This window comes from Lynx rufus, unplaced genomic scaffold (assembly GCF_022079265.1).
Source record: "Lynx rufus isolate CCGP_SWC_20201006 ecotype Redwood Valley unplaced genomic scaffold, mLynRuf1.p SCAF_7, whole genome shotgun sequence".
NCBI lineage: Eukaryota > Metazoa > Chordata > Mammalia > Carnivora > Felidae > Lynx > Lynx rufus.
The window spans coordinates 95,244,917-95,256,934 of NW_025814889.1; the positions used below are offsets into that span (position 1 = coordinate 95,244,917).

Genomic DNA, 12,018 nt, shown 5'->3' on the forward strand with positions numbered 1-12,018 from the left:
TGTCGGGCTCTGTGCAGACAGCTTAGAGCCCAGAGCCTGCTTCAGATTCTGTGTCTCCTTCTCTCTCTGTCCCTCTCCCACTTGAGCTCTGTCTCTCTCTCTCAAAAATAAATAAACAAAAAAAAATTTTTTTAAATATGATACCGAATTCAATTGGCCTAGAGGATGAGGCTTGGGCATTAGTATTATTTCAGAGTTCCCACCGTGATTCTGATGAGATGCTTGGGTTGAGAATCTCTGGTGTAGGGTACCCATAGCACAAGCTCTGGCATATAGTAGATATTAGGGAATTATTACTTAAGTACGTGAATGATATCATGAATGTTTCTTTTATGAAACAAATAGTTCAGATTTTTGACCTTCACAGATACACTATCTTTTACTGAAGAACTTAATTAAAAAGTTCATATCTTATGAATGAACAATATGCATAATTGTGCTGTCAGATTATCATATTTAGTTATCAAGTCTTTCAAAAAGGTCATTTGCAGTCATTCATTGCAAACATCTAAATGTAATTTAATTTTTCACAGTGGATTCTCTAGCAGATCAATGAACGTTCATGCTATGGGTCAACTGATATCATGTGTATCTTTAATCAACAGTAAGTTTGAGATGGAGGAAAAAATATGTTAACTTATAATTGTGTTCAAACATAAGTATTATACATGTGTATTCAAATATAAGATTTTTTTTTTGGTAGCACAATGGTGCAAATTTTTACTCTGCTTTTTTCTAGAAGTCTATTTTTTCTTCCAACCCACATTCTTGGGCATGTTTTGGATATGGCACATTCAGAGATTAACTGTAAATGGTCTATTTCATCCACTTACTTTTGAAGTGAAGTCCATCATCATTGGACAAGTTTTGCATGAAGGTCAAAAGAAATCATTTTCCATTAATTATATTCTATCTTGAACAATTCTCCACTGAATCCATATTTACTTTTTAAAAGTTCTAGTGAAAGAATATACTGCTAATTAGGGTTTGATTGGAAGCTGAGAAAGGATCTCACTTCTTATGTTTAATGGTACAATGGGAATATTTATAATGTTTCTGTGTTGTTTAGGACAGACCTTGCCCAAAGAACTTGCTCATGAAAGGGATTGTACATATTGGTGTTCTGTGCTATATATTCTCTGATAAGTTTGAATTTTCTAGCTGACTTTTATATTTTTGTCTTATTCTCATAGTGAGAAGTTAAGAAGACCGGGACTGTTAGGGCACTTGGGTGGCTCAATTGGTTAAGCATCCAACTCTTGGTTTGGACTCAGGTCATGATCTCATTGTTTGTGAATCTGAGCCCTGTGTTTGGCTCGGTGCTGATGGTGCAGCCTGCTTGGGATTCTCTCTCTCCCTCTCCCTCTGCCCCTCCCTTGCTCCTGTGCATGTATTCTTCCACTCTCTCTCTCAAAAAAAAAAAAAAAGTTAAAAAAAATTAACAATAAAAAAAGACCAAGACTGTAATATTCAACTTCTGTTGTAGAAAAGCCCATTGCATTGTTAGCATCTAATTAAACTCTTACTTAATTTACAAAATGGAGTGACAGAAAGCTGTCCAAGGGATCAGCATCATGAAAAAACTCATAGGAGCCTCAAAAATAAACACCTAATAAAAAGATTTAAAAGTACAGTGAATGCTGATCCCCAAATGGGGTTATGGATCAAAATTATCTGGGGGACTTAAAAAAAATCAGGTTTTAGTCCAAATTTCTTGAAACAGAATCTTGAAGGTGGTAGGGGAGAAGAAATGATGGCAGAGATTGCTTCTCCTCCCCCAGGTCGAATTCTTATGTAGTCAACTGGGCAAAACTCTGTGGTTAAGCATTTGCGAAACACTGTATAATGGAAGGTACACTGGACAGGGAATTAAGACATTTGGGTTCCAATCAGACCTTTGCCACCAATTAATCTGGGATAATTCACTCAACCTTGATAAATTGCAGTCTCCTCAATGATGGGCTTCTTTTCTAGACAATTTCTCCAGTGACTTACAAGGTCCATTTGTACCTAATATCTAATGATTCTATTAGTTTTATCTTTCATGAATTCCTAAAGCAAATCTCTACTATAGGAGTAAATAAGCAATAAAATGATTAAGTAAAATAGAAAATTAAGCTGTATCCACAATGAAATCCCCAGCACAGGACTGAACTGTGTGCTGCACCAGGAATTTGTGCATGTATATACAAGTTTTTACTGGATCTGTCATCTAGATTATATCCACCAATGGTCAACAAATTAGAAAACTCTGTGACAATGCACTGGTCTTACCATTTCAAAAGTATGTAACTTCTTGTACCCCTAAACTTTAGTACAAAAAATTTGCAAAGGCACAATGTATTTTCCAGTCTTTCTCAAACACCATTTCAATGTTTTACTAGTTCCTCCTAATCAGAGAATTATCTACATCAGCAGAATTATTAATTTCCTGATCACTGGCTTTAGTCATTCATTTATGCCTAGATTTATATTCCTATATAATGGTATCTAACCAAAGTGTCTACAGTGTGGTACAAAAGAGAAACTCAATAAATGTTTGTTTAATTAAAAAAAAGCAAGGAAAGGGGCGCCTGGGTGGCGCAGTCGGTTAAGCGTCCGACTTCAGCCAGGTCACGATCTCGCGGTCCATGAGTTCGAGCCCCGCGTCAGACTCTGGGCTGATGGCTCAGAGCCTGGAGCCTGTTTCCGATTCTGTGTCTCCCTCTCTCTCTGCCCCTCCCCCGTTCATGCTCTGTCTCTCTCTGTCCCAAAAATAAATAAACGTTGAAAAAAAAAATTAAAAAAAAAATTAAAAAAAAAAAAAGCAAGGAAAGAAGGGAAGGAAAAGTAAGAGGTAAAAGGAAAGATGTTGGGCTAATGTAATGAGGAGGGCTTATTTAACAAGGATAATGAAGTTTTCCACATCAGTGGGAACCACATGATCCATTTCCATTAGCTTATGAATGTGCCATAGATAGGCATTGTGTTGAGGTAAAAAGATATCCCTTCAATGTGAAACAAACAAACATAACATTGAGCAGAACTTTCAGAATCAATTCTGAAAAGAATAGCTCACCTTTTTTTAAGCAGAGGCTTCCATTCACTGGTTTTCCCTCCTTGTTGACATCAATTTTCATCCAGCTATGGAGGTATTTCCTGTCCTTCTTGACCACTACCTTGGAGCCTTGTTTCTTGAGAAAGAGAGAGGTATTTTCCACCTCAAGGAACCCTTCCTGCTCATGGCAAGTCCATCGGGGTGCCTGGTAGCAGTGGGTAGAGACAGCTGGTAGGGAAGGGCCACGAGAAGAGCTGGAGATGCCCAGGCACAGAGCAGATTTAACATGAAGGAGTTTTCCATCCTCAGTCCACATCCACTGCTGGTTCTGGCTGGTCCCATTGCACAAACCCACCACCACTCTCTTATTTTTGGAAAGGCACTCTTGTTTATGGACATGGACAATCTGAAACCCCTCTGGAAGATGAGATACTCATAAAGTACTATGTAGAAAATTATAAGGCCCATCAGAAAACAAAACATCCCACCCGCAAATCAGTCCAGTGAAAATACAAGGTTTACTTGTCTTTTGCTATTGCTATCATTTCGAGCGAATAGTCCCAGATTCAACACACGTGATTTAAAATCCCAAGGCTGACATTGTCAAACGGTTAAAATGTCATACTTCGCTCCCTTTCTTTTACTTTCACATGGTTTAGGGAAGAAAACACACTCCCACTGAAATAATAAAAGGAAGCTTGAAAAAGACACCAAACCATCCAAAGAATATGGTGTGATATTTTAGCCCAATTATTAAATATACTGAAGTTATAAAAAGCTCCATTCCCCTTTTGACCATTATACTCTTTCCATCTCATCACCATCCCCCATTCTAAAAAAGCACCCCTTTTTCCAATTCTTAAGTTAGCATTGCAGTATTTGTACACAAATTACATAGTTTGGATACGTGTTTAAAAATTAGATGTATTCATCTCAAAACAAAACAAAAATAAAACAAATTTTCCCACCCCTCTAAACCTTCTTAGCTAATAGTGACCAGTGAACGTATTGATCACAAATACAATTTCTTACAGTCCTGGAGAGAAGCATTTCTCTATATTGTGACAATCTCTGCAAGTTTCCCTCAAAACTGATAGACTAAAAAAACAAAACAAACAAAACAAAAAAACCCAGCATTTCTTGACCAAAAAAAAAAAAAAATTAAACATCCAATTATTAAACATCAGTATTAAAAAGTGAAATGTTCAGGGAGGATCAGAAACCATTTTCTGAGCTTTTACTTAATTTTCTCTACTCTCCCATGAAAATATTCAGACGTTCCTTCCAAATAGCAACTTCCAAATAAAACACACCTCACTTCTTCACTCCCTTTAGTTATATCTCCTTATATTTTCCTTCTTTAACATACACAAAAAACAAAACTATAACCTGATAAGGAAAAAACATGGAGAATGCCACAGACTGCCACATAATAATCAGTTTCTCCTCAAGGTGCTTCGCTGTCTCCTATAAAGATGCCATTTCAGGAGCTCTCCGAGTTATTAGGAGGCCATTTATTTTCTTTCAGAGAAAAGTCTCAGCAGAGTGGACAGAGCTGGCTCTTTTTATTCCCCCTCCTCAACGTCTTTGGTTAAACTGCCATGGAGACCTGGCTCCATTTCCACCTTATTTCAGACACTTCAAAGGACAGAGACTCTTCTGCTGGCTGTTGGAGAAATGCCCCAAGGGAGGCAAGCCTACTCACCTGAATTCCCAAAGATTAAGCAGGTAAGAATCGCCATGTAAAATTCAGCCTCCATTTTCCACTTAACAACTGTTCATGCTTTGCTTGGGGGGAAAAAAAATCTCCCAGATAAGAGAAGCAAAGACTAGGAAGGAAATGTGCCTTCATGGTGGGGGGAAAAAGTCAGTGACGAGCACTTCCTCCTATTGAATTGTTTGGGGAAGTTTTACACCAGTGTCCTTTTGTCTGTTTCCTTAGAAAGAAGGGATTATGATTACCTCTCCTTTTTTTATGTAGAAAAAATTCTGACCTCCAGGAGCAGAATAAAACTTGTAAGTTTTCTCCTACATCTCTTTGGCACATGACTACTTCTTAGCCTCAAGAAGGAAGAAAGGAATTGTAATCTTAGTTAATTGAATGTTCCTAAAACATTACATCTCTTCAGGTGATATTGATTCTGCTGAATAAACACAAGTCATGTAATTTATGAGGGCCTATGACAAGTGATATAAAGATGTAAACATGTACCGTTTGTATAATGATATGCTGGGAGCCTATTGAGGAAAACCACATAATGATGGTACTTCTAGATCATTATCCCTCAAGTGATGACAATATTACATTTAGAGACAGTTATCTCCACTGGGGAGAGGCAGAGACTAAAATTAAACCCATCTTATTACCTACTCCAGGCTTCCCCCAAAAGATAAGAGCTTCTTCCCAAGAGGAAAAAAAAAGCAGATGCTTTACTCAATACTTAGTATTAAGAGTAGTTTATTGGCAGTATGAAACAAAGTCAACATAGCTGCATTGAAAATTCATATTTGGGCAGAACATCTAGTGTTTGCTGAGTGCATTTTTTTAACTTTATTTGTCTCTTGAGGATTAAAACCTTTCAGAAATTTAAGAATATCCATGGCAGCAACCTTTTGGAGAACTTCTGGAAATGGGACAGTTTACTTCATTCCCAAAGGGATCTGCCTTTTTTTGGGGGGGGGAGGGGAGAGAGATTCTAGGTAGACAGAATATTCAAAAATTCCTTCTTAGTAAAAGAGACACAGATATTTAAAATTCTTGATACATCATAGTTGCTACAAATTTGTTTTTCCCTTTTAAATTAAAATGACTCACAATGTAGAAATACAGTGGCTGGAGTTTTGGAGCAGAAACCACCTCTATGTCCAATAATAGAGAGTAAATACATATACACCCAGTGACAATCATTGTGCTCTGTAATTGATTGACAGGAGGTACTGATAAATACACATTTATAGGTAATATTATCAAGACACATTTCCATATAAAATAGTACTGCTTTTGATTTTTTTTTTTTTCAAAAACAAGGACTTATTTGTGAAAAATCCATTATCAATCACTTGCGACCTTAACGGCAAGATTCTGGTAACTGAGAAAGGTAATAGCACTTAAAACAGGAACAGTTTAACAGCTGACAGTCCATTCACAAGACAGATTTTGCAAACATTAAAGCATCTAAACACATAATAATAATTTCTTCAGCAGCTTCTCCAGTTGTCATCTGATGACATATATCACCGAGTATTTCATCCGTACATTCTGTGTGGCAGGTAGTCAATACAGACAAAACAAAAGTCTCCTTAGCTGTGTGAGAAATCTATCATACCTCCATCAGCATAGGACCTTCAAAATAACTTAGGGGATGCTTACAAATGCATTCATATACACAAGAGGCTGGCAATCTTTAATTGTGTTGCCATCTTCCTCAATCCGTGCCACAGCTTGGCTTCAGGACTTCTCTTTTCCTTCCATTGCAGGAAGTTCCTTCCAGAAGCCTCAGGTGGGTAATTGATTAACTACCCCTAGAGATTGATGGTCTGGTAAATCTTCAGAAAATCACTGGACAGTTTCTGCTGAAAGTCTGCTCTCATACAGGCACAGAGCATGATGTACAAATTCATACTGCTCACTAGTTTGGACCATTCCACCCCTACAAGAAAGAGAATACAGTAACTTCTTATTGCTAACGTCCTGCAGTCTTAAGAGACTATATCCAAGCTAGGGTATTATGCCAAAGACACAGAACTGTTGACCTGGTGAACTTAATATGCTAATGTGTATAAGGAGATTATCACAGTGCCTGGTATACACTAGACGCTTAATTAATTTTTGCTACATACCATTACCGGGGAGGTGGTACTGCCTACTGGGTAAGTACTTAGATTTTCGGACCACCCAGGCTGAGTTGAAATCTCTCCTATACCAATTCTTAGCTGTGTGATCTTGGGCAAGTTCTTTAAAACCTTTTATGTTTCAGTTTCCTCCTCTGTTAAAGTGGAATGATAGTACCTATTGCATAGGATTCTTGTGAGCGTTAAGTGAATTCATATATCTAGTGTGTTAGTATCACTTCTCAGGTGCCTTATAATTCATCTCGTGTTAAAATGGTTTATATACTTGGATTAAAGTTGAAGCAGGTTCACCAAACAAACTCAACTGTGAGGTGTTGCTCTTTGTACAAGTAGAAAGAACAACCATCTTGGAATGGTCTCATTGGGTATGTGATACAGAAACAACCTTAATCTTTAGGTGTGGTATGCTGGGTATCTGAATACGATAGTGGGCGGGACTTTAAATGAGTTGGAAAAAGGGAATTGCTTTTTTCCCTTTGTTATCAACATTATCATTACTAGTTACTCAGGGTACCTTTTGTTCCTGGATTAGTAGAAGGCAGCTACTTTCCTGAGAAATATTGATGATGCTTCTCATTATACTTCTATAGATAAATTAATTATATCACATTTTGCTCTTTATAATAACAGTTCTTTTACCTGGCAAAGCTACTGACAGTAATGTAAATGCTACTTATTGTTCCTGCTCACTGAATAACAGAATCACTGTTAGTAACTATTTGATGTCCTATAAAGTCTCTATAACCATACAGTCCTACAACTGATTTCATTATTTCATTATTTATTTACTTATTATTGAGAAAGAGGGGGTACTAGTGTGTGAGGAGCAGAGACAGGAAGAGAGAGAGAATCCCATGCAGGCTCTGCACTGTCAGCGTGAAGTCTGAAGCAGGGCCGAGCTCACCCCAGGCAGGTCTCCGGTTCACCGGATGTGGGGCTCAAACTCATGAACCATGAGATGACCTGAGCCAAAGTTGGATGCTTAACTGACTGAGCCACCCAGGAGCCCCACAACCCATTTTAAAATTACGTTTTAGCCAGTTCTTCCAAGAGGTTGTTACCATTCAAAATAATTAATTCTCGGCCATGTAAGCACTTCAACTTTAAAAACAAGATAGACTACCTCAGTGTAATGTGATTTCTGGTTAATGGTAATAACTGAAACTGAGCTTGTATCTATGTTTACTTGTCAACCTCTATAAATATAAGCTTACAAAACATTAAAATATTAAGCCTTCTCTCCTCTAAACTACCCAGTGATGTTATTAAGTGAGTGAGATTTCGCCCTTCTAAATTAAACTAAGCAGGTTGGCATGATGCCAAAATGATGTATTTGGCAAGAAACAAAGAGGTAAATTTCAGTGATAGCAACTTAATGGCAGAAGTATTTCATTGGTCTTTCCCCCCAAAACTATACATTTTGTTGTATTGAAGGCAACTTTCTGGCCAATGTGTTCCTTGGTCATAAGTTGACAACAGAAATGGCAAACTGAAGATGAGGTTTTTCTTCTTCTTCTTAGCTGGATGGTAACATCTGGGCCCACCTCAAACCACAGGAGGTGTCCAAAAGATGTTGGCTTTGGCTGTGATGCTTAAGAGACACAGCCATAGTAAATAGTAGGGCAGCTCCAGGAAGCTGAGAGGTACCTCCCTTCACCTGGCTTCACACAGCTCAGAGAACCATTCGTTTTCCCCCTTGAACTGCTGATGGTTCAATGTGGGGCCTTATATGTGGCTCCATCTCTTAGGCTCTCCTCTATGAACTTCGTCTCACCATTTACCTCACTTTGAGGTAAGCTCTTCCCTTTCTTGTCTGTTCTGGTGAGCAATGGTATTTACGTGTCCAACTGGTGAATGAACAAAGACATGGTCCAAGTTTTCATACCCATGTTACCCCCAAGTGGGTCAGCAGCATATCTTCTTGCTCAGAGTATATTTTCTATGACATTCTGTTAACTAAGTCAAGATTGTTTCTGCCAGCAAGTATGGGGGAGATGGGGAAACAAACTGATTAGGTGTAGGCTAGCAAAATCTTGTGGGTATGCAGGTTTAAGGAAGGTATATGAGAAATTATTACTTCCCACCTAATTTGGAAAGCATTTTCAGCAAAGTGATTCAATTTATGCCAATTGCCGGCACAATGTAGGCTTTCCAGAAGGGAGCAGTCTACATGGCATATGGTCAGCTAGTTTCTGCTGGAATGCTCATGGGGCGGTGAGAGGTCTTAAGAAGCAGCCTTTCCCAAAGTTGCAGGAAAGCTTCTGAAGAGAGAAAATGAATCTGCTCCTATCTAACTTTCACCCCATTGGTTGAACTGAAATAACCCCAAAAAAAGTCTAAAGACTCCCTCTCGTAGTCACACAATAGCTTTCTAAATGCTGGAAAACAACCATCAAAGTCCCGTAATCTTTTCTTCTCTAGACTAAACATCCTGTGGTCCCTCAATATTTCTATAAAGTTCGGTTTCCCGGTCACCCACCAATCTAGTCTCCTTCGTCTATAGGCCATTTTATCAAAGATGACCTTCTTACAGTGTTGTGTCTACTCCCGACAGGATCTAGTCACTGGGAATATTTTCTCCTTTGAGCTGCATGTCATAGGCCAATGAGCTTGCATTTGCAGGTACATCAGATGATAAGATCTCATGGTACCCATCTGGTGCCTGGTGCCCAACAACACTTTTAAGATATCGAGGGAAGGTTTGGGCTTATGAAGTCTGCAGGATTTTTGTTTGTTTGTTTGTTTTAATTTTGAGTGTGAAAGTTACAGTTTGCTCTCATCCTGTACTTAAGCTATTGACTTTTTGAAACTAAGTGCAGGATTTTCTAATCAGTCCTATTAATTTCAACTTGTTGGTTTCAGCACAAAGTTTTTATTTACTGTCATCATGATTTCTATCATTCAATATATTAACCTTTCATTTCTTACTCCCAGCTTTATGTCTTCCAGATATTTAAGAAGCATGCTTTATTTCTTTTTAACTGTCATTCATAATGGAGGAGGAAAAGACCGGGCCAAGGTGGGGTCTTTATTGTAAGTAATTTGATATCATGTGATATACTGTCTATCCCATTCCAAAATTGTTTCTAACTAAGTTGTAGGTCCTTTAAAGATAAGCATAATGTTATAGCCTTCTCATATTTGCAACAATGAAAAGCACTTCCTAGTCTTAAGTGAATGCCTGTCATGTAGATTACTCAGGCCATGCTATTTTCATGTCATATGAAAGCAGATAAACTCTGGGCTAAAAGAAGGCAAAGGGCATTACAGGATGCATTCACTGGAGTCTGGCTCAAATTCAGGAACTCATCACAATTATCTCTGAAAATATTTGGTAAATATCTAACTGCATATATTGGAATATAGAATACTCTGTTGATCTTTGTAAGAATTTAAAATTTAGGATTACCGTGCAGATTTTACACAGTCTTTTTTTAGATTAGCCACGGTAAAAATAATACCCAAGAAGCTAATGTAGTGCCTGCATGCAAAATGCAGTTATACGATAAGTGAATAATGCTAGATTATACAGAACCCTCAGGAGAGCCCTGCAATAGTTCATCCTCTAGGAGAGCTCTGACTTGGTTGTTAGGTACCTTTCAGGTCAGACAGGGCTAGATGGACTTGCTGAAGTCTGGATCCATACAGTGATGTACAGTTTAAAGTATTTTTTAAAAATGTTTTTATTTATTTTTGAGAAAGAGAGTGTGAGTAGTGGAGGGGCATAGAGAGAGGGAAACAGAGGATCTGAACTGGTCTCTGCGCTGACAGCAGCAAGCCCGATGTGGGGTATGAACTCACGAACCCATGAGATCATGACTTGAGCCAAAGTTGGGCACTCAACTTAATGAGCCCCTGAGGTGTTCCCCACCCCCCACCCCCAACCACTGATGTAAAGTTTAAAACACATGCTGGTCTTTGAAGGTAAGAAGCAGGGCTGCTCTTTTCATTTCTTTAAAAATCATCCTCCAACTCCCTTTTAATTTTTTTTTTTTCAACGTTTATTTATTTTTGGGACAGAGAGAGACAGAGCATGAACGGGGGAGGGGCAGAGAGAGAGGGAGACACAGAATCGGAAACAGGCTCCAGGCTCTGAGCCATCAGCCCAGAGCCTGACGCGGGGCTCGAACTCACGGACCGCGAGATCGTGACCTGGCTGAAGTCGGACGCTTAACCGACTGCGCCACCCAGGCGCCCCCCCAACTCCCTTTTAAAGAGCAGGCACTGGGGGCACCTGGATGTCTCAGTTGGTTGAGCTTCCAACTCCCGATTTCAGCTCAGGTCATGTTCTCACAGTTTGTGGGATCCAGCCCCCTGATGGGCTCTGCATTGACCGCATGGAGCCTGCCTGGGATCCTCTCTCTCCTTCTCTCTCTGCCCTTCCTCTCCTCAAAATAAACAAATAAACATTTAGGGGTGGCTGGCTGGCTCAGTCAATAGAGCATCTGACTCTTGACTCTTGGTTGTGAATTCGAGCCCCACGCTGGGTGTAGAGATTACTTAAAATAAATAAATAAATAAATAAATAAATAAAAGTCTTTAAAATAAAAGGATTAAAAAAGAGAAGAGCAGGCACTAAAATAATCTTTGGCCCCCAGGAGATCATAGTTTAAACTCAACCAAGGTGGATTTTAAAAGACTTCCATGCTGATCAATATGATGCTTCAGTGGAGAAGGCCTATGGGGCCCAAAATAGATGGACCATTGTGAATCAGGCAGCATGCCCCACCATGACTTAATACATTGTATTAAAGCATCATCTCTCCTGGAGAATCCTCTTTAGGTACGAAGCTACTTCCCAGAGTTCCAGTTCCCAGATCAAAAACAAACAAGGTTCAATACCTACTGCCAGAGCAGGAATTAGTTTACCAAAAAAGAGTGGGGGGAAAAAAAAGCCCCAAGAAAATGGGGCAAAGGGACCAGTGAGTTATGAAAGTGATTGTGGCTCTGAAAGGTTTGGAATACCAAGGTGTCAGGTTCATCGCCCGTAGGGACTAAAGTGTGTTAAGACAGAAGAAGACACCATACACTGTTGTCGAGACAAATCCTTTCTCCAACACTTACTATCTGCTTTACCTTACTACATAATCTTTGCAGTACTCAGTTTTCTCATCTGCAAAATGATGAGG

At 39.0% G+C, this 12,018-nt stretch overlaps 2 protein-coding genes across 2 annotated transcripts in view; both read right to left on the minus strand.

The window, feature by feature from the left end:
* Positions 1 to 4,797, minus strand: part of PTPRB (protein tyrosine phosphatase receptor type B) — a 113,390-nt gene extending 108,593 nt beyond the window's left edge. The window contains exons 1-2 of the mRNA XM_047066242.1: positions 4,743 to 4,797; positions 3,059 to 3,454 (exon numbers count right to left, since the gene is read on the minus strand). Of these exons, the coding sequence (XP_046922198.1) occupies positions 3,059 to 3,454; positions 4,743 to 4,797 (451 nt within the window). The remainder of the gene's footprint in view (positions 1 to 3,058; positions 3,455 to 4,742) is intronic.
* A 702-nt stretch (positions 4,798 to 5,499) lies between these two features.
* Positions 5,500 to 12,018, minus strand: part of PTPRR (protein tyrosine phosphatase receptor type R) — a 225,217-nt gene continuing 218,698 nt past the window's right edge. The window contains 2 exon segments of the mRNA XM_047066390.1: positions 5,500 to 6,613; positions 6,615 to 6,687. Coding sequence (XP_046922346.1) covers positions 6,560 to 6,613; positions 6,615 to 6,687 — 127 coding nt within the window. The 3' untranslated portion in view covers positions 5,500 to 6,559.